We start from the raw sequence: 27,664 nt of genomic DNA on the forward strand, positions 1-27,664 counted from the left end.
AGCCACCCAGGCAAGGTCACCTGGGTGATAGCTATTTATATTACTGGTTAATTTTTCCTAAAGCTAGGTTACCTCCTAAGAACTTCAAAGAGTCAGGCAAATCAGAGTCCAATAAGTGTCTATATACTGCCTCTTGTGATTAGTATGATTGGACCAGATAGAGAAATCTAAAGATCAGCATAGATCTAAATTAAATAGCTTCAGTGCTGATGTCATCAATCCCTGATGCCTCTGTGCCTTCTTCTACCACACCCCCTATTTGTAAAGCAGGAAGAGGGACAAAAATGGAAAACTAGGATGAGCAAGTCCCACCAGAGTTCCTTCTGTCTTCTGCCCAGAGAGCGATAGCAGCAACTTGCTCATGGAGGTAAGTTCAAGGAGTGTGTTGAACATGGTGTTTTGAATTGTGTAGCTGAAGATCCCCAGGCACTTCTCAGCCAGGTGACTATTACATTGACTTCTGTGATATAATAAAGTGAGCACACAATGTTTCAGTGCTAGAAGGCTACTCTGATTGGTTCTTGGATTTTGAACTATGAAGCCCTTTCATAGTATATAAAGTGGGAGGGCAAGAGCCATGGAGGTATGATTGCAGGCTAATTGCAGTGGCAACAGCAAGCCATGGCACAGAATTAATTCTGGGACTAGCATTATAGTACAGCCTAGTATGCTTGTTAAGAGCTTACTGTTGGGTTCCAAACCTGGTTCTAACAAGTGTCAGCCATGTAACTTTGGGGAGTTATTTTACCTCTCAAAATCTCATAATTATGTGGCCACTAATGAGGGTGAAACCTTGTTGGAGAAGGCACTGCCATGGCTTACAAATGGCAGGAAAGTAGCTCTGGTGCCATGCTACAAAACTTGCTAGAAATTCATCCTCTAGAACTTTTGGGAACCACCTCCCCCTTTAGGGTACTGTGGAAAAGCTGCTCAGTGGGGAAGCGCCTCCTTGGAGGTACCCTGGTGTGGTTGCCAACCCACAAGAATCAAAAGCAAAATCCTTTCTTCTGCAATGTCTCTCCAGCACCCTCTATTGACAAAGCCTAACATCGTTCCACTTGGCAAAGGAAAAATATGTAAAGGGCCCAGATTAATTTTTACAGACGAGGCAAAAAGGAAGAATTTGGAGGGATAAAACCAATAACTAGCACAAGCATGATTCTGTAATATCTTTAGGGGCTGATAATACTGATAATTTCAAGCTGATAGTGTCCAAATAACAGCCAGTGTGGCCCATCTTGGGTCTGCACACTGCTGTTTGTCCTCTGCAGAGGAGTCATTCTGAAAGTCTAGTCCCTGGGTCAGTGTTGTCAGCGTCACATGGGAACTTGTCAGCAACACAAATTCTAGGGCCTTATCGCAGGCTTACTGAGTCAGAAGCTCCGGGGTTGGGGACCAGCGGTCTGTGTTTTAATGAGCTGTCCAAGTGATTCTGGTACCTGCGAAGGTTTGAAAACCACTGGTACAACAGTTAAGTTCTGGGAACTTGGTGTGCACGCTGGGAGGGAAAAGTCAATACAAATTTCTTTATCCAAACTTTAGTCTCAAGTTTTAATCTTGAAGAATATGACCTAACTTCTTTGGGATCTGGAAGTTGGCAGGGAGCATCTTATTCTATTTCCGCTTTCTCACGGATGACGTTTCTGGAATCAGATATGCTCAATTTGGTAAGAAAGTCTCTTGCTGATGCTCTCTTATATGCAACTCACACTTGATTAGAGCCCCAAGCCCACTATTGAGATTTCCATCTATTTCTGTGTATATGCAAAAAAGGGAGTGTAATGCTCACTATACTTTTTCCATATCGGTGCATTTCTCCCTAACTCTCCACCCTGGTTGGAGTGTTGGAAACAGCAAGAACCACAAGCCTAAGGTCAGCAAAAAGAGCAGCATGGAGCACATGTTAGCTTTCCACTGCTCCTGAGCAGGCCCGCCTCCTTGACTAGGCTCTAATAGCCCAGAACAGAAAGCTTCAGGTTTCCCTGACTCAGCTCTTGTCTTCCCAGGCTCCTCAATTTGCAATCCTCAAAGGAGAGAGGCCAGATGATGCAGTCTGGCAGACTTTTCTGCCCTTCTTTGCTTCAAAATTAAAAATGTGTGTGTATGTGCATATTTGAGCGCATACACAGTTTGCGGATCTGAGGTATGGGTATTGTGGCCTGGCCCTCGTCCCGCCACTAACTAGCTGCATGGGGTCAGGCAGGTCACCAGCTCTGGTTTTAATTTCCGTGCTGAAATACAGAATGTTGGACCCCGCTGATACTGCTCCAACATTTTATGATTCTGTATACCCACCACAAGCATGTCCTGAAAAGGTTTAACCTGGGTTTGAATCTCACCCTCTACTGTGACAGTCTGTGCATAGGTCCTTTTTAATTCCCTCCTGTTTGATTAAGTACGATGAAACCTTCCTACAACAATTCACCTAAAAGGATTGGGGTTACTTATGCACAGAGAGTGAAGACTTCAACAGGTTTGCTCTAATAAGCAATAATTTTTAAAGATGTGGTAATCTTCCAGTTAGTATTTATCTTCATGGCCCCACAAACTGCATCTTTAAATCTTTAAATCCATAAATAAGTTTCCTTAAAGTATCGCACTTTCCTGATCCTTCAAGCTCAATGATAAAGGGAAAGCACAAGAAAAACTTCAGTAGAATAGTTTTTATTTTGTAAACATTAATGTATTAAATTTGCTATACATCGAAGCAAATAATATACATTTTTATTTGAATTGTATATATGAATTGGATGTTATGACTAGTTGATTTTTTCATTGTGTTAGAGGTATTTTCGCTGAACAAGGTCAATTGGTTACCTCAGTATTACAGCCAATATAGCCCAAGGGACCATTCTCCCCAAGTCTGTGTTGTACTTTATTATGTGAAGTTGCATTTCTGTGACTCTGTTGGTGAGGTAGGATGAGTGCACTTGCTTCTTGTGGTAATAAACTTTTTCTGTGCCTCACAAATTGAAACAACAACAACAAAAACAGGTTTGCTTCTTTCAATATATAAAGAGCATATGCCTTTTAAAATAGATACAATGTCCCATCAACTGTGTGGGTAAGAGGAGATGCAGTGTGAAAATGCATAGCTAGAAATGAGGCACTGGGAGTCTTCATTTCAAATTTCCAATTTATTTCTCACTGATAGTAGTAAGCAAAAAGATAATTCTTTCCTCTCAAAATGTTTTGACTATTTCTATTTTTAATGTCTGTTAAGCTTTTTTGTCTCCCTTTCAAGGTAAAGAGTCTTTTTCTGACCTATTTTCACATGCTGAAATGGGGAGAAAAGTCAAGTGTAATGATCTTCAATCAGCAGGGACATCTCTCTCTGCTGGGCAGTGGGGGCAGAAAAGAATATTTCAGAAATTCTTGGAAATGATGTTTAAAAAATTATATCTAGACTTCTCTTCTAAAAAACAAAAATCCTGTTTTGAGAATAGTAATTTGGAATTGGAGCAATCCAAGCTTGATAAAATCATGGCCAGGTAAGGTAGGCAGAGTAGAGTTTGAAGTAGGCACTTTGGGTTGCTCACTTGTTCCCTCCTCCTTAAAAGAGGCTTGATTTTGTTCCCGTGGCAACATGCCCAGACAATGAATCATAATTGGTTAAAATCTGTCATGATATCCTCTGTGTCACCTCCCTTGCAGTCGGAAGTGGCCATGTGAGCCAGTTCTGACTCCAGAAACATCTGAAGAAGGTTGCTGGGGACACCATTGGGTGACTTTGGGAGGCATGTGGCTGTGTCTCCCTATGCCTTGATAGATGATGCTATGTCAGGAATCTCAAATGCTTTCCTGTGATCTCCTGGTGATAAGTCCACAAGTCAAGGATGGAAAATCCTGGCTTTTTAATGATATCTCTAAAAGATTTTATTTATTTGAGGGGGGAAGGAGGGAGAGAGAGAGAGAATGAATGGGGAGGGGGATGGAGGGAGAAGCAGACTCCCCACTGAGCAGGGAGCCAGACTCACAGAGTTCCATCCCAGGATCCTGGGATCACAACCTGAACCAAAGGTTAGACTGAGCCACTCAGGCGTCTCCTTTTTATGATTTTTGAATTGCTGCAAAAGCAGAGGTGCCAGATAAAATACAGGACAAATCTGAATTTCAGAAAAACAACAGCCTTACATATGTAGTATTTGAGACTTATTTATGCTAAAGTTATTTATAAGTAACTACAGAGTATCTGAAGTTCAAATTTAACTGTGTCTTCTAATTGTGTTTTGTTTTGTTTTTTCCCTAAATCTGACAACTCTATGTACAAACTTTGGACTGCCTGCTTTGAACTTAAAACAAACAAACAAACAAATAAAAAAACCAGTGAGTTTAAGCTACTACTCCTCAAATGATATATTGGTTGCCTGTGAATTCATTCTTGATGTAATAGGAATTTATCTTTGTACCCAATATTTTTTGTGTGTTCATCACATGCTAGACATGTGCTGATTCTCAGGGGTGTGTGTGTAAATAAGTCACAGTGGCAAGGCCTGCCTTCATGGAGCTTCTATGTAGCTGGAGAGACTGCCACAAAATGAGTGATTCTGCATGTGATAGTATAATTACAATAGTGCTTTGAAGGACAAGTAGGGGAGCCTTGAGAGCATCTCAGAGGGAAGGATGAGAGAAGTCTTCCTTGAGTAGGACCTCAAGGCACTCTGAAGGAGGGGCAGGAAGGGCAGGCTGGTTGGAGGGAAGGGTTGTGGAAGTTCACTCTGAGCATCTGGAATGCGGCAGGAAGGGTCCTGGTAACTCTGAGGAGAGGAGGTCACGGCACTGAACAGCAAAAAGCTGAGTGATGGGCAATGAGAACAGACAGGCACAGAGAAGCTGGTTCAGGGAATGCCTTGGAGGCCATACTAAAGATTTGAGCCTTATTCTATGCTACGGTCAGATATCACATATCTGCATATCATCTTACAAAGAGGAAATAAAGGCTTTCAATAGTTTGAAATAAAGACTTCCCATAATTCAATCAAGTCATAATAGCTATCAGGTGGAAGAACCGCCATTTGAGCTTTGTTGTTTTTTGCTTTCTGTGTAGTGTGTGTGATCAAAAACTTCCTAATTATCATTGAGTACAAACTAGTTAGAAATACAGAAAAGGGACTCCTGGGTGGCTCAGTGATTGAGCATCTGCCTTTGGCTCAGGGCGTGATCCCGGGATCCTGGGATCGAGTCCCACATCAGGCTCCCTATGGGGAGCCTGCTTCTCCCTTTGCATGTGTCTCTACCTCTCATTAGTAAATCAATAAATAAAATCTTAAAAAAAATACAGAAAAAATGAGGGCTGATAAAATGAATCTGTAAAGACCAGTTAAAGTTATTGTAACAATATGTTTATATTTGTAAAGATTTAAAGGATTGGGAGTAATCCACCTGTTACAAACAAGAGGTTGATCAGTACAGTAGATAATCTTAATTCCAGCATTGAAAGAGGCTTCAAAATATTATATAATTCAGATCTCCTGTCTGTTCTTTTCAGTGAAAGGAACATCATGTAAGTAACCGTAACTGATTTCTGTGACTTTAGACCATTGGTTTGACAGAAAAATAAAACACAGAGAAAATATTCCCTGTTATAACAAAGTATCAACACAAGTAACACAATGATCCACTGGTTTTACATATATGTAAGAAAGAGTAACAAAACACACACACACAAAAAGACACTCTGGTAAGTGACTGCTACTCCTGCCAAAGGCTTTATTTGCAGGAAATAGGCATTGGTATTGGATGGTAATGAATATTATAGAAAATCTAAAAATAGAAAAATATCAGTGTGCATTGAATCTAAGGCAAATGCTTTGTGATATATGAGGGGTGTGTATATATACACACACATCACATACATACACATACCTACATAAACACACATAGACAAGCACAATAGATTACATATATACTGGATTGTGATGTAAATATTATTTTGTACTCTGGGTCCCATTCAGAAAAGTTTGACAATCATTGGTCTAGAGAAATTGACTCATTTGTGAACTATGCTATTTCTCTACTCCGTGGAGGGAAAACAAGTCATTAAGGTAAATTCCTGTCCAGTGGTGTGGATAACTGTTTACTGTTCCACATGTCAGGGAAACCATGTGTGATAACACAAACAAAGGAACCAACAACTGTTATCATACCAAAGTACATATTGTATCTTGGTTAAGATCCTCAAACATACTCCTTGGAGTTTCCTAATTCATCTGAGGAAGGACTCAGTGCACTCCATCTTTATGTTGTTACTTGCAAACCTTGAAAACAAATACAAGTAGAAATAAATTAATAGAGAATTCCAATTCTCATTTTGTTAAATCTTCGCACGTAACAACAGTAAATCTTAATAGAATATTAAGATTACAGGGAATCTGGAGCCAGAAATGCTGCTTTTCCATAGAGAACCAAATAGAGGCCATGTCTCATTCTTTTAATCCTTCAACTAAATTTAAGCCCATCTTAAGATACCAGACATCTAATTTCATTTGCAATTGGTATAACACTTATTGGCTTCAAGGAATGAAACAGTTTGCAAATTAGAAGAATATCACAGAGGGTGGCTGGTTGTTGTAGAATTACTACTACTACAAGGAGTATTATCCTCGATTTAGAAAGAGTATGAGTAATTTTGCTCTTTTTTCTTAAACCAAGGAAGCCTAGCTGAAAACTTGGTGACTTTGGCTTGAAACTCAATGATAAACCTATTGCATTCATAGTATAGAGTTCATGTCAGAGAAACAAATTTTTTTGGTGTAGTATTTAATTTCTGAAGTATATACATACAAATATGATTATATTCTATGACCAAGCAAGTGCTACTTCTGAAAAACTTTAATTCCAGAAGAAGGAAACAAGTCATATGTGCAGATATTTTGACAGCATGTTATTTGCCAATGTGAAAAACTTGTAGCAGTACTAAAAACTCAACAATTGTGAAAAGGATCATTAATCCTATGATAATTTGGGCTACTATATTATATATTAGGTCATTATACTATTACTTTTAATTGAACATTATATTTTAAATTTGATATAGAAAAATACCAAAAGAAAAATTAAATTTTATTTTGTAATTTCTTATTTCTTTGATTTGAAACAAGACATATGACATCTTTCCTCTGCACTGAGATGTCAATGCCAAGTCTTAAAACTCACTTTTAATAAGCAAAGTAGAACTCAGCCCTGATTCCTTTAACTGGAAGAACTGTTTAGTTTGACTCAGTTTCATAATATAATAAACTCTATAAAGTTCCTTTAAATATTAAATACTAATGTAAAAGCAGAAATGAGCATGGTGATGAACCATGTAACCATATAAGACTTATGTGAACAGCAAGAATATTGGATATGTACACATTAAGATGTTAATATTGCTGATTGGTGGGAATTCAAGTGATTATTTTCTCTCTTTTTCATATTAAAACTTTTTGCATAGTTAATATGCTTTTATAATGAGATGGAAATACACATTTTTTTCCCCTTATTCTTTCTACATGTGGGAGCCAATCTCCCATCAAGTCTTGCCAGCTTCTATCTAGTATATGTGGCAGAGTCAGGCTCCCTTGAAAACCTAACAAGTATGCCAGAGAGCAAACCCCCACTATGAAAATAAACTCTCTCAAAAGGAGTTTGGATGTTCTGGTGGCTAGACAGCCTTGTCATTGTGAGAATAGGTTATGGTTAAATTTTGCCTCAAACACTGAATTTAAACAAGGATTAAATTAAATGTATAACTTTATGTTCTTACTCTCTTGGGTCATTTGTTTCATTAATAATTAAATTCAAACTCTGCTCCATCTCACTGTTATTATTTTATCACAATTCTGATTTTATGTATTTAGAATGGAAGGTTAGTTCAGCAGGCTTATGAGAGGTTATGAGGAGACTGCAGAGTAGTCCGCTGGAACCTCGGAAAGGCCTTTGCTAGCTCAGCCCCCAACCGTGGGTTAAACCAGGCCATGCCGAGGATCCCTCCAAGCAGCTTTGCCAGGGCACCATGGTTGCAAGAACTGGGAAAGGTGGTAGGTTACTATAAATAACACCGTCATTTATTTATGCAACTAGAAAAAAAAAACTAATATAGATCTTAAGAGGTAAGAAAAGCTGATCTGCTTTGGATTTGTCTCATCTTAACATTTGTTTTTTTTTGTTGTTGTTGTTTTGTTTTTTCTACTCAACTTTATCTGATATCTAGAACACAGACAAGATAGACTTAAAAGGTACAGGTCCTTTTAAAGGTCCTTACTAGCCTCTAGGACATAAGCAAGGAAAGAGGAGGGTTGCCACACACATGGACATGTACTTTCTTGTGGGCTTTCATTAGCTGAGATCAAGAGTCAGACACTTAACTGACTGAGCCACGCAGGCACCCCTTCTTGTGGGCTTTCAGTGTCCATCAAAACATACCTGTTGTTCTTGGGCCTCGGAACAGATGGCAGAGGCTGGCATTTGGCATGGAATGAAATGCAGTTTGCCTGAGCTACTGATTAAGGCTCCTTTCATCTTTATCAGGAGATGGATCACAAGGCCAAACTCCAAAGTATGACTTAGTCACTACAAAAATGGACGTAAGCACTGGCCATTATCAAGAGGATGGAAAGGTACGGGTGTCCAGCTGCTAAAACACCCTCAAGTATCTTGTTAGGGCCAGAAAGGGAGCCAATAACTCTCAGAAGAGTGGCTCTGGCTCAGCTGCTATCATTTATGAAGGCTGAACTCCTTCCTCCCTTCACCCCACACTCTTTACAGCCCATGTCGGTGCCCTGAGCTTCCCTGCCTTTCATCAAAGTAACAGACAGCAGGGATAGGCAGGCATATCTGCCAAGGACTGTAAGTTCCACTTAGGAGAAACTTTAAAATGGTCCTGAAGTTTCTTCAAATGCGTTCATGCCCACAGGAAGGGCTGATCCCAAAATGAGGAGTGTGTGGGATCAATAGGCTGGTTGGGCTTAATCCCCTCATAAGATAGGAATTTACTGAGAACAAAAGAAACCTAATTCTTGTTAAGAGATGATGACATCTGGACTAGGGTAGTTGCTTCTTAAAAGCACGTCCTATTCTGCACTGCAGGAGTGACTCCCACTGTCTCCTGAACAAGATGGTTGTATTTTGCATGTGTTAACCATGAAAACCCTTTGAGTACAAATAGTTCGAATATTATAGCAGCTGGATCCCCGCCTGCTTTTTCATCCTCCTTATGGTTTCTACTTCCTGCTCTGCTTTTCCTTTGTGGAATTTCTCCTGCTAAACAGGAGAGAAGATGAGTACACGGTCCAGCCCTAGCCAATCAGAGTGTGCCACCTCCCTGGCCAAAGTGGTGAGGTTAGCACAAGCCACATGACCCAAGCAGGACCAACCAAAATCTTCCCTGGGGCTTTCTAGCTGAGCTAAAATGCAAAACTGCTTTTTACAAAACTGTTTAAAATTCTTTTAGTGAGAATCATATAAAAGCTCCTTGGAACCCAATACCCAGCTTCAACATTTATCAACTCATGGGAAATCTAGAAAAAGGATAAACTGTCTTTTTCTACTGGGGATTTTACACAGAGGAGAATGCTGCTGCCAACACCCAACATATCTGTCAGTGGAGAGAGAGAGTCTGACTTCCAAAGAAACCCAAATACAACGTGGAATTGTGGCAGAGCCTTGAAGGTTATATTTGAGCTCCTTAACCCAGCGAGCCTGAAGCCATAGCTACCCCCTGTGCTTTCTTTCTGCTTAAGTCAGATTAAGGAGGGTTTCTGGTACTTGCAAAATGTGTCATCTAATATGAAAACCTTAAAGAAACATTCAATAAATATTTTTTTTAATATCGTGTGTTTATTTTTGAGGGATTTGGGAAAATAAATTCATGGGAAATCTTTAAGAGTAATAAAGGAGAAGAGGTGCTCTAGACATATTTAAAAGAGATCACCAGCCTTTTAACTTCACTCTGCCCAAAGGATAATTTCAGTCCCACTGAAATAATAGCCATCTACTAAAAAACTTAAACTATGTAATGTAAACATCATTAAGGGATGTAACAATGGGTGGATATTTTTACCCTTAAATAAAAAAAACCCTCATAAAAAAAATAATCAAGTCCCCAAACCCATTCTTTAAAGCAATGAATGAATGCATACAATCACTCCTATATGAGCATTCTGGTAAACCATTCGTGGGTATGTAATGAACTCTTTTCCTGGCTGTTCCTTCACCAGCCACAATACTTACACTTTTGCTTTGCTAGTTCTTGTAATAGATCTTCATACACTTGTGTAAAGAGTTCCTCTTCGGATTTTGTTCCATCTAGGTAAACTAAGGAGAAAGGAGAGCAGTTCAAAGGCCAATAGGCCTATTGGTAGAGGATTCTAACTCTGGCACCTGACATCTCCTAAGAATACTAATAGGTTTAGGGGCACCTGGGTGCCTTAGTCAGTTACATGTCTGACTCTTGATTTTGGCTCAGGTCATCATTTCAGGATGGTGAGATCAAGCCCCGTGCCACATTCTGTGCTGGGCATGGAGCTTGCTCTACCCTTTCTCCCCTCAAAAAAAAAAAAAAAAAAAAAAGAATACTAATAAGTTTAAATCAAGAACACAAGACCTTAAACACTTATAAGATTTAAAAGACTGCTTAAAAATGAAACCTTTAATCAGAAAACTGGAGGTGAGAGAGAGAGAGAGAAGTTTGAATGTTAAGAAAAGGATGCATAATTTGGGAGGACTTGAATGTGGGAGCAGGTATCCTGGAGAGATGAGATTTGACAGCAAGGCTGTCTATGCCTTAGTCTTCAGGGGACTCGAGGTCTGTTTGGCCTTTATTCCAAAACACTGGACTCTGTTTGCAGGTTAAGCAAAGTGGGGTCATGGTTAGATTGGCCTTTTTTTTTTTTTTTTTTTAAGGTTTCATTTTTAAGCAATCTCTCTACCCAACACAGGGCTTGAATTCACAACCCCAAGATCAAGAGTTGCATATTCCACCTACTGCGCCAGCCAGGTGCCCCTAGATTGGCAATTTAGGTGGAGAGGGAGAGAGGAGCACCCTCCATATCTGTTCTGTCGCCCTGTTCTATTGAGCACATACATCTCCCTCTAACATTGCCAGGGGAATCTCAGTAAAATCAGAATTTGGGGTGATCTATGGGTGGCTCAGTGGTTTAGCGTCTGCCTTTGACCCAGGGCATGATCCTGGAGTCCCGGGATCGAATCCCACATTGGGCTCCCTGCATGGAGCCTGCTTCTCCCTCTGCCTGTGTCTCTGCCTCTCTTTCTGTCTCTCATGAATAAAAAAAAAAAAAACAAAAAAAAAAAAAACAAAAAAAAACACCAGAATTTGGTATCTACCATGTCCTTGTTTAAAACCTCTCTGTAGGGATGCCTGGGTGGCTCAGTGGTTGAGCATCTGCCTTTGGCTCAGGGCATGATCCTGGATTCCCAGAATTGAGTCCCATATCAGGCTCCTTGCATGGAGCCTGCTTCTCCTCTCTCTCCTTGTGTCTCTGCCAATCTTTCTGTGTCTCTCATGAATAAATAAATAAAGAAAATACATAAATAAAACCTCTCTGCAGAGGGCTTCCCACTTCTCCTCAGATAATGACCCAAGTCCTTAACTTGCCTATGACCTTGTAGAGTTGAGATCTTCCTCATGTCTCCAGCATCTCCCCCACCCCACCTCGTGGTTTTCTCTACTGAAAATACACCAACCTTTCAGGTGCTATTCCCGCCTTCCTGTCCCTGGCCTTTCCGTGTACTGTCTGGGATGATCTTTTGCCCCCCACCTACCTCCCTTTCCTGTTAAACCCCTCAGAGTGTGGTTTAAGTGGTTCCTCAAGGAAGCCCTCCCTGATTGCTGGGCCTCAGCTAGTCCCCCAGAACTTGGTATCACAGCACCTGGCATAGCTGGAAAGGACATGCTCATGCAGCTAGTATTTTTAAACATTTGTTTCCCTGATAGAATGTTGGCTCATAAGAGTAGGGGCTGAGTTTGTCTTATTTTCCTTAATATCAATAGGGCAGTACCTTGTACACAGAAGGCATTCAATTCAATATCTGTTTCATGAATGATCATCTAGAAGTTGACAGGCTTTGACAAAAGCCTTAGAGAAACAGAAACCAGGACAGTCAATCATGGAAGAGCCCAGAGTGTTCTGGCTTAAAGAGTTCCTTTATAATGTAATTCACGAAAAAGATGCCTCCTAAAAATCCTTTCTCTCATGGACTTCGAGCAATGACAAGTAAAGGCCTTCCGTGGAGGGAGAGAAGGCGCTTACCAATGTTACGGGTGATGTTCTCCATTTCTTGTCTGTGCTTTAGATACATGGGCCACACGTGGCCATCAAAGTACCCTGAGGCATCTGGAGGCTTGTAGACCCTTTTACTATGAAAACACACAGGAAACTTAATGTGCACAGAGACATAAAATTGATAAAGTAAACTAATAATGGTCAGGGTGATGGGAAAAATCACTGAGACTTAATCTAAACAGAATTAAGAGTATACGTTTTAGATTCAATACTAATTAGAAGACAGCAGAACTGATTTAGTTTTCTGATCCAAAAAAACTACTTTTGTAATTCACTATCATTCATAATTATCTCCTCCTACTACAGTGCTTTCTGAGAGAACGAAGAGACAAATATCAATGTGAATAATGACAGAGAACCTGATAGATTGGATTAGGCTTTCAATTAATTGGGTGTTCTTTGTGGCTGTCACAGAATAATGGCTCTCAAATTTAAAATCAATCAACATGGGATTGCTGCATTTGGAGATATAGGAGAGATGAGTCAAATGGTCTGTAGAAGGGCCTTTTCTTAGAAAAGCAATTTGCATTACCTCACGTGGATGACTATTTCTAGAAAAAGATTTTGCTCTTTGTGTAGAAGAGACCAGGCTTCTCTTGTTTGAAAAATGACATATACATATTGCTCAATCATGTTCTTTCCTCATTGTTCCTAAATTTTGTCTTTTAAAAAATGAAAAAAAACTTTTTCTTAAAGAAATTAAAAAAAATTTTACTTAAAAAATTTTATTTTTAATTAAGTATGGTTGGCATACAATGTTAGTTTCAATTATATAACGTAGGGATTTGACTTCTCTATAGGTTATGCTATGTTCACCATGAGTGTAGCTACCATCTGTCACCATACAGTGCTATGATAAATACTACTGATCCTATTCCCTATGCTGTACTTTCTATCCTCATAAATTTTGTCTTTTTAATTATAATCCACAAAGGCAGTATCAAAACTCACCTCCTCCTCCTCTTACATTCTTCATATGGAATCGTCAGAAAATAGCTTCTGTTCCATAGAGTGTCTAGAGGCCTACAAAAACAGCATGTTTAGTTTACCAAGTTTTCACCCCATTCATTCAGAATCAATATTAGGTTGAGGATGCTTACTTATAATTAAAGAGAAGGAAGCCTTCGATGATTAATATGGGAATTTCTTCGGTGCTTCCAGAGTCTGTTGATGGGTTTTCCATCCAGCAGGAAATGGTGGACATCATTTCATCCATATTAAGCGCTTCAAGCACTTCAAACAAATATACAAAAATATGAAATCAATACAACAAAAGATTTATGATGTGGCTTTTTATGATGAGTATATCCAGGGCTCTATAAATATATAGAACAGCACTATTTCATTTACCATTCAAAATACCTAATAACAAATATTTCAGAAAAATTTAAATTCTATTACTGACAAATTGGTATGTTTGAAACATTTCTAATATGGAAAATTTCAAATACATATAAAAGTAGAGAGTAGAGTACAATGAACTCCCATGTCCAGCTTTGGCAATCATACATTAATGGCTAATATTGCTTTATTTATAATGTCTATTCCCTCCTAACTAGACCAAAGTTTAACATATTTGGATGACAAAATATCTATAAATTAGTGAAAGATAAATGATATACTGGGGAAAATATCTGCAATATATGTAGCAAAGAACTAAAATACATATCTTTTCTTTTAAGATTTTATTTATTTATTTGAGAGCAAGAGAGCAAGAGAGCAAGAGAGCATGAGTGGGAGGTGCAGAAGAAGAGGGAGAAAGAATCTGAAGCAGACTCAGCCCTGAGCACGGAGCCCAGCATGGGGCTTGATCCCAAGACCATGAGATCATGACCTGAGCTGAAACAGTCAGACACTTAACCAATTGAGTCAGTCAGGCTCCCCAAGAGCTAGTATCTTTAATATATAAAGGGCTCTTACAAGTAAATAAGAGATAAACCATTAGAAATTTTATAAAGGGGTGATCCCTGGGTGGTGCAGCTGTTTGGCGCCTGCCTTTGGCCCAGGGCGCGATCCTGGAGACCCGGGATCGAATCCCACATCGGGCTCCCGGTGCATGGAGCCTGCATCTCCCTCTGCCTGTGTCTCTGCCTCTCTCTCTCTCTCTCTCTCACTGTGTGCCTATCATAAATAAATAAAAATTAAAAAAAAAGAAATTTTATAAAGGATCCAAATATGTCCTTTTTAAACTCTAAAATGTGCATACTTTTTGAGTTTACAATTTCCAGCAAAATATTCCAAAACACTGATTCTCAAAGTGTACTACCTAGACCAGCAGCATTTGTATCACTGGGAATTTACCAGAATAACAGTTTCTGAGCCCTACTCCAGAACTACTGAATTGAGCCATCTGTACTTAGAGGCTTTTTAGTGGAAGGTTTTACAATTATGGATTAACTTATTCGCTAGACATAGGACTGTTAGGATTTTCTCATTGTTCTGGTGTTAGTTTTAGTAAGCTGCATTTTTCAAGGAAATTGTCAATTTCATTTAAGTTTTCTAATTTAGTTGCACAGACTGTTCATAATATCCTCTTATCTCTTTAATGTCTGTAGGATCTGTAGTGGTATTTCCTTTTTTTGTTTTTGATATTTGTAATTTGTGCCTTCTCTTTTTTTCTTGGTCGGTCTTGTTTAATCTTAATCTGATGGAGGATCAGTCAGATTCCTGATTTTATAGGTTTATGTCTTATGCCAAGTTTGTGATGTTTTACACATTTACTTCTTTTTAGCACCACACCTTTTTTCCTCTCCTGAGACTGCAATGATATTTCTGCTAGTTTCTTTTCAGTCTCTTTTTGGTCTGTTGTTTAGATAGAGTAATTTCTATTGTTCTGTCCTCCAATCCAAAGATTCTTTCCTCTGTCATATTTATTCTGCAGTTGAGCCCATCTTATGAGTTTTAAAATTTTAGTTACTGTATATTGTCAGTTAAGAAATTTCTTTTTTTTTTTTTTACATCTTCTATTTCTTTACTGAGGCTTTCTAGCTTTTTACTAGATTTAACAATGTTCACAATCACTCGGTGAACCTTTTTATGAATGCTGCTTTAAAATCCTTGTCAGATAATTCCAATATCTGTGTTATCACATAATTGGTGTCTGTTAATTGTCTTTTCTCATTCAAGTTGAGAGTTGCCTGGTTCTTGATATGGCAAGTGAATTTCAGTCTCATTCTAGAAAGTTTGGGTATCATGTTGTGAGGCTCTGGATCCCATTTAATCTCCTTTTTTATAGGCAGTTACCCTGGTTAGGTGTAGTATGCAGGTCCAGGTGGGGGTAAATGGTCATCTCCTTACTGAATCTTACCAACATGGAAATGGAGGTTGCCTTGGTAAAAGGAGGCAAATGGAGGGCTGGTGTGGCTTCCTTGCTCTTGGTGAGGATAGAAGTTCAGGTATCAAATGCATCCTGCTGACAGCAGCTGATGCTCTCTGGGTGAGGAAAGTGGGATGCACTACCTCACATTGCCTCATCCTGCTGCTGCTGCTGCTAGGTGGGTGTAGAAATTCAGTTCCCTGTCTGGCTCAACTGATAGGACTCCTGTGGGGTCCTCTTCCTTGCTGGTGCCAGACAGGTCCAAAAGTCTTGCTCACTGCTTGGCCCTGCTGAACCATGAAGGGAGGATGGTTTTTCTTTTTGTGTTTGGCTACAGTAGGGTATATTATCAAAATGACTTTCTATTTCAATAGGGCAACGCTTTTCCTGGTCCTTTGACTACAGGGTACAGGTTTCTTGGGGCTCTTTTGTCTGTACCTATTGATGATTCCATGGCACACCTCTCAAGTACCCCTTCCTGAATATATGACAGGTTAGAAGAAAATCCAAGGAATCACAACCAATCATTCCGCAAGTCCCAAAGGCCAGTCTGTTCTCTCTTTGAGTCTTCCTCTGTTTGCTGTGTTCCATCCAAGGTTTCCAATTATAAGAGGTGGAAAGAGCAAGGAATGTAGCCAATCCGTTTTGCTGAAACCACAAATACCATTAGTTTTAATATATTTTCATTATTGTTCAGTTAAAAGTATCTTCTGATTTCACGGTGATTTTTTCCCTTAACCCAAGGGATATATAGAAGTGCTTTACTTCGGGTGAAATGTGATGACATCTGGAATTTACTTCAAGAAGACACTGAAGGAGAAAGTGGGTGAGGGCATAGATGAAATATAAATTGGTCATAAGTTCATCGTTTTTAAAAGCCAGATGATGAATTTATGAGAGTTCATGACAGTCTTCTGCCTACTTTTGTATGCAGCTGTTTAAATTTTTCCAGAAAAAAAAGGTATTGATTAATATCCAAGCACTTGAAAGTATTCTATTTTTTGTTACTGATTTCTGATTCAATTCTCTGTGCTTAGAGCATATCTCTATATTACTTCATTCTACTGAAACGTACTGTTGTTCTATGCCCTTGCATATGCCTTCCATTTTAGTTAATGTTCCCTGTATTCTTTTTCTTTTTTCGGGGTGAGGGGATGTAGCAAAGGCAATTCTTTTTTTTTTAATTTTATTTTAAGAAAACAAAAATGTGTATTCTGCTGTGATTGGCTAAATGTTCCATATATATTAGAGTGGTTGTTTGTTGATTACGTTGTTCAAATCAGTTATACCCTTATAATTTTATCTGCTTTTTTCTATTAGTTACTGAGGAAGTTGTGTTAAAAATCTCCCATAATAATTACAGATTTGTATATTTCCTCACGTAGTTTTGTCAGTTTTTGCTTACTGTATTTTGAGGTTATGTTATTGGGTACATACAAATTTTAGATTGCTTATCTTCTTGTTGAATTGACCCATTTATCTCTATTTATCTCTAGTAATAGTGTCTCTAGTGATATTCTTTGTGTTTACTTTGTCTGATATTAGTAGTTATACCAGATTTCTTTCAGTATATGTTCACATGGTATATCTTTTTCTAGCCTTGTCTACTTTTCTTTGTCCTAGTATCTAAATATGTCTCTTATAAGGAGCTTATAGTTGGGCTTTTCTTTCTTTCATTTTTTAAAATCTAGTTTGACTGTCTTTGGAGTATTTTAGTTCATTTAACTTAATGTAGCTACTGCTATATTTGGCTTAAATCTATCATCTTATTCTCATTTTCTATATTTTAATCATCTTTTGATTTCTTTAAATTGTTTTTTACTTCTGACTTATTTTGTATCAACAAAATTTAATGATTCCATTTACTTATAAACTTGATAGCTATACATCTTTAAACTATTCTTCTAGTGACTATCATAAAGATTTTAACATTACCTTGATTTACATTAAATTTGTACATTTACTTAAAAATTTCAGATTTTTCTTTATGATAGGCTCCTGGAAGTGGGACACTTGACACATGGCATTAATACTTTAAGGTCTTTGGAACATATGCTCAAGCAACCTTCCAGAAAGGTTATATCAATTAATATTCCCATCTATGAAAGTTTTCATTTTATTGAGCCATCATTATGTAATTAGATAACTGTGCAACCATCAGATAATTACTGCTTTAAAAATCTGTTTATGAGGTGAGTGGGGAAAAAAGTAATTTACAACTCTTTGACTATTTCTGAGGTTGACTTTTATTGTACATTTATTAATCAAATAACCTTTTGCTTCCATGAATAGCTTATTTATATCCTTGGACATCTTTCAATTGGAATATTTCTGTTTTTCTTATCAGTTTATAAGAACTTATTTGAATTAGGAATAATTTTTTGTCAATCATTGAAAACAGACTTTCCTTGTTTAACTCTTACTCTGTAATTACCTTCCTTGCTAATCATTAGAGGGGAAGAAAAGTAAAAAATATCCTGGCTGCAGCTCAAGACACAAGAACAGGCAGTGAGTCAAGGATTTTGCTTCTCTTAAAACTATCAAGTGTCTGTAAGAACTGATTACATAACATTTTTCCTCTCATGTCATCAAAGTTAAAAATAAAGAATGTAGTTTATGGCTTTTTAAGATAGCTGTTTCTGTTGCCAGTTTGCATAAACACTCAGTGGTCATCTTGTTCATGATAAAAGCTGACAAGACCATTAAGTATAGTTTATTAGTATGATATTCTCTATAGGAAAATAATATCTTCTGATGGACTTTATAATCCTTTGGCTTCAAAGCAGGGTTAGATTGGGCAAGAGAGCGAGGTGAATCCATCTAAAAAATATTCGCTAACCTTTATGAGCAGTGGAAAGAAGAAAACAGCTGTCTAGTCCACTGCGGTCACTGGGAAGGTGAGCCCATTGGATGAGCTTAGAGTTTGCTCCAGGCGAGACTGCAGGGAGGCATCGGGGAAGTATCCTTAGTTATGTGTACCCCAGGCAGGGATGAGCAGAGTACCAACAAACCTACCTTATTCTAGTTTTAGTAGAAAAATCTATTGTTCCAATGTTTTCAGTTTTAAGTAAAAGCCTGGGGAAAAGGTTTCATTTGTTTAAATAGCTGGACATAAACGAGAAAACTTTACAAAAGTATGTGTAAAGGGCAGCACACTTTGATACTGTCTTCATAGATATTTAACACGTACTTAAGCACATTTTGAAACTGTCTTCACAGATAGAGAAGGTATTTGGGTTTGAAAGAGAAAAATGGACATCAGTGAATATTTCACACACTCATCTACTTACCGTCATACTGCAGAAATCCATTTGTATCTTTCGCTATCTCAGACTCTGGCTGGAAAAAATAACAAGAACCCATCAAAACTGTGCAGGGCAGAAATAATACAATTATAGAATGAAGAGGCGATAAACTTTTACTAAATCCTTTGGAAGACGAGGATAATTAAAATCAGAGCCACACCAATAAGTAATGCCATCTAGTGGATAAGTGGCATTACTGCAACCCTTCACCCCAAAACCTCTGTCCCCTAGCAAAGGCTTTTTGAATGTAATTTAATTAACTTTGCTACTAGAACTTTGTTGTATTAAATGAATGACCTAAGAAGTTTTATAAATACCTTAAAGAAATCATCCTGAGATATGACACTGCAGTTTGGGAGGTGTTTCTGCAAATTCTTAGCCAGTGTTGTCTTCCCGCCATTTGTCACACTGAACAGAAAAAGAAAAAGAAAAAAAAATTGAAAATACCAAGAAGAAAGATGCATCAAAAAAAAAAAAAAGATTTTATTTATTTATTTGAGAGAGAGAGGGAGAAGCACCCTCCTGCTGACAGGAAGCCTGCCCCATGTGGGGACTCAATCCCAGGACCCAGGACCACGACCTGAGCCAAAGGCAGATGCTTAACTGCCTGAGCCACCCAGGCGCCCTGAGTAGCGCATTTTAGTGCAAGTATATAAAATTGCATGTGGCCACTGTGATTTTGTTTCAGGGCACCATGGAGAAAAGTGGAGGGCTGGCTTCTGACAAGCCACTTATAACTCAATCACATCTCTGCTGTGATGCCCCCTTTATCATTAAATCTCTCTCCACTTTGGGGCTTGATGGGAAGTCCAGTGAAGCTTATCACATAGAGTCAGTTACATGTCCCTCGTGGCTGGACTGTGTGACGTGGAGGAGAATGCGGACCTTGGCTAACTCCTCTGTGTACCTAGTTTGCCAGAGTCTAGCACCACACAACAGCACATGAGAGGGCCTTCTGTAGTCACTCATTCAGTCAGAGCTTTCATTAACCTGGGGATGCTGCCTCAAAGGGTTTTGTGCACTGATTCGTGGACTTTGTGAACTTGAGTGGGAAAAGAAATGGCATTTTTTATATATTTTTATATACTTTTATTATATTCTAACAGAATTTTAGCTTTTCCTTTAATTATAAATATAAATAACAAACGTCAGTAGTATTAACAGAACCTGTGAAATTTGTTGTCGATAGAAATCAGAGATATTTTCATATCATTTGGGGCAGTTGGGGCAGATATCTTGAAGCGTGATCAATACTCATTATTATTTCAAATTGATGGCAGTTTTTAGACTCACCACTGGACACTGTTATTTAATAAATTAACAAAGAAGTGTATCACAAAGTGATGATTTGATTTTAAAATATTTTTATAGCTAAATTTCATTATAATAGGTTTCCTTTATATTTTTGTTTTTATTTTTTAAAGATTTTATTTATTTATTCATGAGATACAGAGAGAGAGGCAGAGACACAGGCAGAGGGAGAAGCAGGCTCCTTGCAGGGAGCCCGATGTGGGACTTGATCCCAGGGCCCCAGGATCACGACCTGAGCCAAAGGCAGATAGATGCTCAACCACTGAGCCACCCAGGTGCCCCTCCTGTATTGTTTTGTGCATTAAAAAAAAAAAAAAAAGATTTTACTTATTTATTTGAGACAAACAGAGGCAGAGATGTAGGCAGAGGGAGAAGCAGGCTCCCCACGCGGAGCCTGATGCAGGACTCAATTCCAGGACCCTGGGATTACAACCTGAGCCAAAGGCAGACGCTCAACCACTGAACCACCTGGGTGTCCCCTATTTTGTGTATTTAAAACCGAATTTTCATGGCACAAAAAACTCTTAACTGCATATTTATTTGCAAGAACCTGTGCTTAATCCTAGGTGAGATACATTGCAATGTATTTATAATCTAGACAAGAAACTAATATTCATTCATCAAAATTGTTTACTGACTATAATTCAATTATTACCCAAATACCTTATACCTACAAAGTACAAGGACTTGATTCAAAAGTTTTTTGTTTTTGTTTTTGTTTTTTGCCTTAGAAATACACAATTGGGTAGGAAATGGGCATAGTTATCTCGGAAAAGACAGGAGATGTGCTTGGGTGGCTCATCTCTTCAGCATCTGATGCTGATTTTGGCTCAGGTCCTGTTCCCAGGGTCCTGGGATCAAGCCCCAAGTTGGCTCAGTGGGGAGTCTGCTTCCTCCTTTTCCTTTACCCCTCCCCCTGCTTGTACTCTCTCTCAAATAACTAACTAAATAAACAAATCTTGGAAGAAGAAAGAAAGAAAGAAAGAAAGAAAGAAAGAAAGAAAGAAAGAAAGAAAGAAAGAAAGAAAGAAAGAAAGAAAGACATAAAAGAAAGGAGAGAGAGAGAGAGGAGAAGAGAAAGAAAGAAAGAAAGAAAGAAGAGAAAGAAAGAGAGAAAGAGAGAGAGAAAGAACAGGAAAGTGGGTGGGTGTTACCCTTTGCCTTGGAGAAATACTGGTATAAAATTTCTCCCCTTTAACAAAATGTCTATAATTCGCACTGAGTTTCCATAGTTCAGATACTGAACTTTGGCTTAAAAGAGATAGTAAACAGGGCTAACTTTATTATAGTATGAGCAACCTGGCCAGAAAATGTGTCATTTTCGAGACTTATCTCTTTCAAATGATACACAGTCAAACCAACACTGACTTAACTGGAGAGAGACAGTGAGAAGCAAGCACTCCAGTTTTGAAGACTTGGAGGAGGCAGACCAGACAGTATAGGTCAGAGAGATGGGAGGGGGGATTTAACAAGAATTTAAAAGAATTTAGCAAGTCGGAATTGCACAAGTTCATGCCTACGATCCATACTAGGAATCCTGGTCAGGTGACAGCCTTAAGACTAACTCTTCTCTTTCAGCATGCTCAAAACCACCACGCACCACCAAATTCCTGACCACCGTCACGTGCCCTCCCACCTCAGGGCAAGAGTCCCCAGACAGGTGCATGCTTTATCTTAGGGTAGGGGGAAGGAAAATGAATAACTGTTTGAGGACACTTCCTTCTTTGTTCACAACAGCCAAATAAATGCACAAGTCCTGGTCCATTTGTTTTTTGTCCAAGAGACAGGAGGGGGAGTGTATTTGGAATAGGACAGTGGGCTAAGCAGAAGTTAAAAAGGCTGTCTATAGGTACTTAAGAGGAAAATCCTTTCTGCAGCAAGCAGATATTCATATTACTATTTTACAGTTGAGGAAACTAAGGACTGAAAGACTATATACTCATAAAACTTGCCCAAGGTACAACTAGCAAGTCATGAGGAAGGGATACAAAGTCTAACTCTAAAGCCCATGGATCTTTTTTTCCCCAAAACCCTTAATATTTTTTAACATCACAGAATTCTGTGAGAATCTGTTGAAGACTATCTGCCCCTCGCCCAGAAAAATGAACATCTTCACACTGGCACTAAATTTTCAGGAGGATCCTGAATGACCCTTGACTCCTTTGGAACCCCTGCTATTCCTTGATGTCTTAACCAAATGATGACTTCATAGCAGAGCAAGTGGTTAAGTATACAAGGAGGATACAACACTGAGTCTGGAAGAAGGAAGAAAGGCAGGAACAGAGGTCACTGCAGCTGAGTCCAGCAGGTGCTTTAAATGCACAGAAGCAGCATTAAAATGAAATCCTGGCACTCTCCAAGGAAGAGACAGTGAAGAAGAGGCTTTCTTAGCACCTAATACACGTGGCAAGGAAGCATGAGACAGGTTTGTACATCTGGAACATTGAGAAGAGGGGATTTTATTCCTACATACACAGAATGAAAGTTGTTTTGGATGCCAGAGTAGAACTGGCAGCTGCCTCCCCAGGTTCTACCCCTGTTTCTGGGGTGTGGTTTGGACTGACTCGACTGTCAACTATAGAGCAGGGCCCCGCTAGCCTAAGCTAATCGGGGCAGGACCACCCATTTTGCCACAGTGACTGTGTGTATGTGGTACAGCTAGTCTGGTCAAAAAGAAACTCATGATCTGGAGGAAGAGAGGCATTTTGTTTTGTTTTTTTTTTTTACCCTAGTAGCAGGCTAAGAAATACAAATTCCCAGCACCCAGCGGTATCCCCTCGGGCCCAAAAAGTGGAGTCAACTCTAGGATGAATCCCAATGGATGAAGACACAAAGAAGAGATAGAAAGAAATGGAGTCTTCAGTGAGTTCCTGTATCAAACCTTTCCTGCAGCTTATCTGCCCCTGAAGCTGATACGTTTCTTTTAGTATTTATGGATAGTCTTCATACACCAGGATATTCAGATTCTGTTCCAGGTAACTGGTAACCACTGCATATCGTTCACCAGGTAAGAGAATAACTAAAAATTTCTGCAAGAAGATTCAACTGGTGGAGAGGTATGTAGGAAAGGTTAAGAGAGGGAGGCAATCAAGGAACGAGGGCCTGATTTAGGAGGGTGGCACTGAGTGCAGAAGGGGAGGCATAGCCAAGAGAAGCAATGCGGAGAAAAACAAAACTTGGATTCTGGTTCGATGGGAGCATGACGAGGCAGAGCTCTGACACCGGGTTCATCCCCTTTACCTCTGATTACTTATTATAGTAACATAATACAGTGATCCCCCCCAAATTCCAGACTTTTAAGTCTCAAATATCTTATGAATTGGACTCCACATAATGTGTGTATTCACACATTACTCAGAAGAAAGCTGAACATAACACAGTAGCAAAGTAGACAGCGTCCTTTGGAGCTGGCATTGGTGTCTTATTTGCATGTATACCTCTGGTACCACAGGTAGGGTGACCATGTAATTGAGGACGCTTTTGATGGGGGGACAAACACAACTAATAACCATGCCAGGGCAATAGGTTCATAAGGATAATAAGGATAGGGACACCTGGGTGGCTCAGTGGTTGATTGTCTGCCTTCGGCTCAGGGCGTGATCCCAGGGTCCTGGGATTGAGTCCTGCATCGAGCTCTCCGCAGGGAACCTGCTTCTCCCTCTGCCTGTGTCTCTGTCTCTCTCTGTGTCTCTCGTGAATAAATAAATAAAATCTTTTTTTTTTTTTTAAAGGATAAGGATAGAAGGTGTCTAGTGTCAACTCCAGCAAAGAAATGGGAAAGCAGGCATATTTTGCTTCCTGACGGTCCTCTTTCTCTAGGAGTCTAGGAGATTCCTAGTCTCTAGGAGTCTAGGAGACTCTCCCATCTCCTGTTGCCATTTCTGTAACCAGCATGCCACTGTTTTATATTTGCCAGGGACCTGCTCTCTTCTTTGGGAATCCTGACTCCTCCATCCCCTACCACATCCACATGAAAACACCCTTTGGACATCCTGAGTACCTCCACCAGTTGTTTGTAGCAAAATTACTCACCCACTGATTCCAATGACAAATGTTTTCATAATTAGCTTTGAAAATCAAGTCTTCCTGAAATTTCCTAAAATTAAACAAACAAACAACAAATCAAATGCTTATCACTGGGATGTCTAAAGAAGTAAAAGAGTCTGAAATTAAGAGAGCCAGCTGAGGGGGAAAGATGACCATGATCTCTGGGCGACCGTGCCCCTGGATTAGCCACACTCAGTAGAAGAGCTTCACAAGGTACCAGCTTCTCTCTGCTAGACTGACTCTATGCTAAATGCAACAACTGGTGTGTGCTCAACAGGCCAAAGTCTCAGAGAACACACATTACAGAGTCTCATAACTCTGAAATTCAGTTTCAAGATTCAGTTCCCTGGAGATGACCTATGTTATTTCCCCTATACCAGGAACCCACAGAGCTTGCCTCTCTCCCTCTTCAGAAATGAGGGCAAAACATCACTGCTGGTCAGAGGCAAAAGGAAGTTAATTCCCTTTAAGGGTGTTATTTCCTTACTCAAAAACCTAAGTCCAAGGCCAGGGTAGACAGATTTCTTCAGAAAAGGGCCAGGTAGTAAATATTTGAGGTTTTGTGAGCCCAGAGGCAAACTCAAGCTTATTACGTAGGTACTTATGTAACAAGAGAGAAAACAGATTTCTACAATGTTTTTAACGAAAGTCAAAACAAAATAATTGATTACAATTTTGTTGTTGCAATAAATGTCTACTAATGAGAAGAATGGAATTCCTTTCTGATTGGGATAATATTTCTTTTACTGGATTTCAAAGTTCGTGTTCTCAAACAGAAAACTGTTGGCAAACTTTCAGGCCCAGAGCCATATTTTAGCCACCAGGCCATTATCTGTTTACCTCAGATCTGGGGGGTGGGGAGTAGAAGGCAGTTTCACACAGGGCCCCCTAAGGTTCCATAAAGCAGTCCTGCGGATAGTCTAATGAACCATTTCTACCTCTTTATGGGAAAGATGAGCCTCAGCTGGAGGGGACCTCAGACTAGTGGTTCCTGAGGGTTGCCTGGACTAATGCTGTTCTTTATCCCCGGACTTCTCTGGTTGGATGATCGGGGATCTAAACTGGGCCACTGGGGTGAGTGGTCCCTGAGCTGGAGAACCCCCAGCAGCCCTCCCAGTTCCTATCTGGCCCTGACCTATGTCCTAGCAAGTCCATTGCTTTCTTCTTTCCAACCTGTTAAAAAGTACTTTATTACCAAGAGCAAAGAAAGGATGCTGCACATGTGCTAGCTTTATTGTGAGGCTCTCATGTATAATGGATGGCATTTTTATTGATGTATTATTAATAACTGAGCACACTGAAAGGCAAGGACTACTGGTCCCCCTGCTTCAGGCCACATCTGTGCATACACCTGAGGATACTGGATCAATTACATAGCAGGCAAATAAGGAGTGTGATTGTGGCACTGGCAAGATGCTTGAGGGGGGTTATTTGGGTGGAAACTAGCAATTCAGAAACAAAGGGTGAGGGAGAGTCAAGAACCTACTTACAAAATTGCTTGCATTCAGGAGGGGATTCCCACAGTCAAATGCAAGTTTTTACCAAAACAGGAACCCTTAATTCTGTATTAGTTGGCTAATACAGCTATGACCCAAGACAGTGTTTGTGTCAATGTTGGGCACAGTCTATTAGCATTTAACAATGTGACAATGTGGTGGGAGGGGTGAGGAACTGGGAGAAGCAGAATCAAGACAGGTGCTGGGGGGAGGGTGGGCCGAGGAATCCTAGATGCCATTAATTTCAAAAACCTCATTGAATGCACAGGGCAGCACCAGGTGAACTGCAAATTCAGGAATGGAATTGTCTACCTCCACACCACTTGGTGTTATTACACTGCCTGTTGCCTTCCTTAAGAACTATTTTAAAATCACACTTAAAAACTTGCAGTCAAGAGTTGCCAGACTCCAGATACATACAGCAGATTCCATAGGCGTTACAAGCTTCAACTACAAACTAAATCACTGGATGTCTCTGGAGAGACAACCGTTTGCAAATTTCAGTCTCATCAATCAGGGGCATCTGATTACTGGGAAAATATACTACCTCCAATCTCATGGGATATTTATGTACCTTATTCTCCCAAAAAGTGCAAAGCTTTCTTCAACAGTAGAGTCATTTGCAAACGAGGTGGAGAACAAGCTAAAATAGCCAAGAGCAAACCCAAAATGAGTATTTAAATGTATTTTTTTACCCTAAGTAAGGTATGTCGTTGAGTCCTTTTTTTCATCACTTGTATGTGCTTATTATGTGTATTCCACTACTAAACATGTGCATCTTGGATCCTAAACTGCAAAATGGTCAAGAGGTGGCATGTACAGAAATCAAATTATTAGGAAGGCACCAGCTCTCCAATACAAATGGGACGACAACATGCGGATCGTGCTTTTCCATGCATCTAAAGGGCAGTCTGGTATTTTTAAGCCAGTGAAGTGTTTCAGGACTTCTCACTCACTTGCTTTATTCCACAGTTATTTTGATTATCTTCTTTCCCCACAACAGGGAAGTCTTTTCCTACTATTGTCTAAATTCTGCTCCCTTTTAGTGAACAGAAATCTCCCACGGTAAGAATTTCTGAATACTCAACCCATGCCCCCTTCCCGTGGAATCACTTTCCTCTTTCCCTAATCCCCGGGGCGAAAACTTTCAAGCCTCATTTTAGATAGACTCTCACGTGAAGTTTTTTTTCTCGTCCCTTTTTTCTTCCCCCAAACATACAATTGGCTTCTAAGACCGTGCTACTTGAAACTGAATGCACGCTGCATTTCTTGTTTGCTCCGGCCCTTGCCTCCCCTTGGAGGGTCCATCGGCTAGGCCAGGGTCGGCCTACCTCAGCGAAATGCCAGGTCAGTCCATGATTTCATTAGGCTTTGAGGGCAGCCGCTCAGCTCTGCTGTCGCTGCAGAGAAAGCGGCCACAGGCGTTAGTTACATAAGCAAACGAGCGTGGACACCGAGATCCGAATTTCTTATAGTTTCCCAGCGCCCCCAGATCTTTTGATTTCTTTTCCTCCATTTAAAATGGTAAAAAACCGTCCCCAGTTAGCAGGTGGCAAGCGGGTTGGGGATAAAAGTTTGCGACCTCCCTTAGGGACCAAGACTTGGCGCCCCGAGCCTGGAGACTTGTCTCCACAACCTGTGTCTCACGCGGCGTGGGAGCAGCTCGCCGCGCACGCGGTCCCCGTCCCCGTCCCCGTCCCCGACCCGGCAGGCCCTCTGTCCGCGTCCGGGCGGCAGGGCCCCGCGCGGCTTGCAGGGCGCGGGCAGGCTGCAGCCGCGGGCCTCGGCGGCCGGGTCGCGCAGGTACTCACCGGGCGCGGGGCCGGGCCCTCCCAGGCCGAGCGGCTCAAGATCGCCGGGCCGACCCGCCGCGACCCCCGCGACCCCCGCGACCCCCGCGGCCGG

At 40.1% G+C, this 27,664-nt stretch overlaps 1 protein-coding gene, 1 long non-coding RNA gene and 1 pseudogene across 8 annotated transcripts; 1 reads left to right on the forward strand and 2 right to left on the reverse strand.

The window, feature by feature from the left end:
- LOC119878678 lies at positions 1-24,970 on the forward strand. Of its 3 annotated transcripts, none has more exons than XR_005387070.1 (3): positions 1-367; positions 1,543-1,667; positions 24,133-24,970. It is a non-coding gene; the product is annotated as an uncharacterized LOC119878678 (long non-coding RNA). The 3 variants fall into 3 exon arrangements; XR_005387069.1 differs by lacking the exon at positions 24,133-24,970 and adding an exon at positions 9,434-9,809; XR_005387068.1 differs by lacking the exon at positions 24,133-24,970 and adding an exon at positions 2,007-2,235.
- LOC119878677 (nicotinamide riboside kinase 1-like) lies at positions 2,649-27,664 on the reverse strand. 5 transcript variants are annotated; one of them, XM_038589261.1, is made up of 11 exons: positions 27,571-27,664; positions 27,091-27,159; positions 24,249-24,312; positions 19,223-19,313; positions 18,891-18,939; positions 18,440-18,538; positions 13,385-13,517; positions 13,236-13,307; positions 12,252-12,358; positions 10,213-10,296; positions 2,649-6,257 (listed from the first exon to the last, which is right to left on the reverse strand). In XM_038589261.1, the coding sequence occupies exons 3-11, from the start codon at positions 24,275-24,277 to the stop codon at positions 6,238-6,240; spliced, it is 684 nt and encodes a 227-aa protein (XP_038445189.1). In that variant the 5' UTR covers positions 24,278-24,312; positions 27,091-27,159; positions 27,571-27,664; the 3' UTR covers positions 2,649-6,237. The 5 variants fall into 5 exon arrangements, with proteins under 5 accessions (XP_038445189.1, XP_038445193.1, XP_038445192.1 ...); XM_038589265.1 differs by lacking the exon at positions 12,252-12,358; XM_038589264.1 differs by lacking the exon at positions 18,440-18,538 and having other exon boundaries at positions 6,199-6,257.
- Positions 7,492-7,605, reverse strand: LOC119878679 (annotated as a pseudogene).

Source organism: Canis lupus, unplaced genomic scaffold (assembly GCF_011100685.1).
Source record: "Canis lupus familiaris isolate Mischka breed German Shepherd unplaced genomic scaffold, alternate assembly UU_Cfam_GSD_1.0 chrUn_S1814H2011, whole genome shotgun sequence".
Classification (NCBI taxonomy): Eukaryota; Metazoa; Chordata; class Mammalia; order Carnivora; family Canidae; genus Canis; species Canis lupus.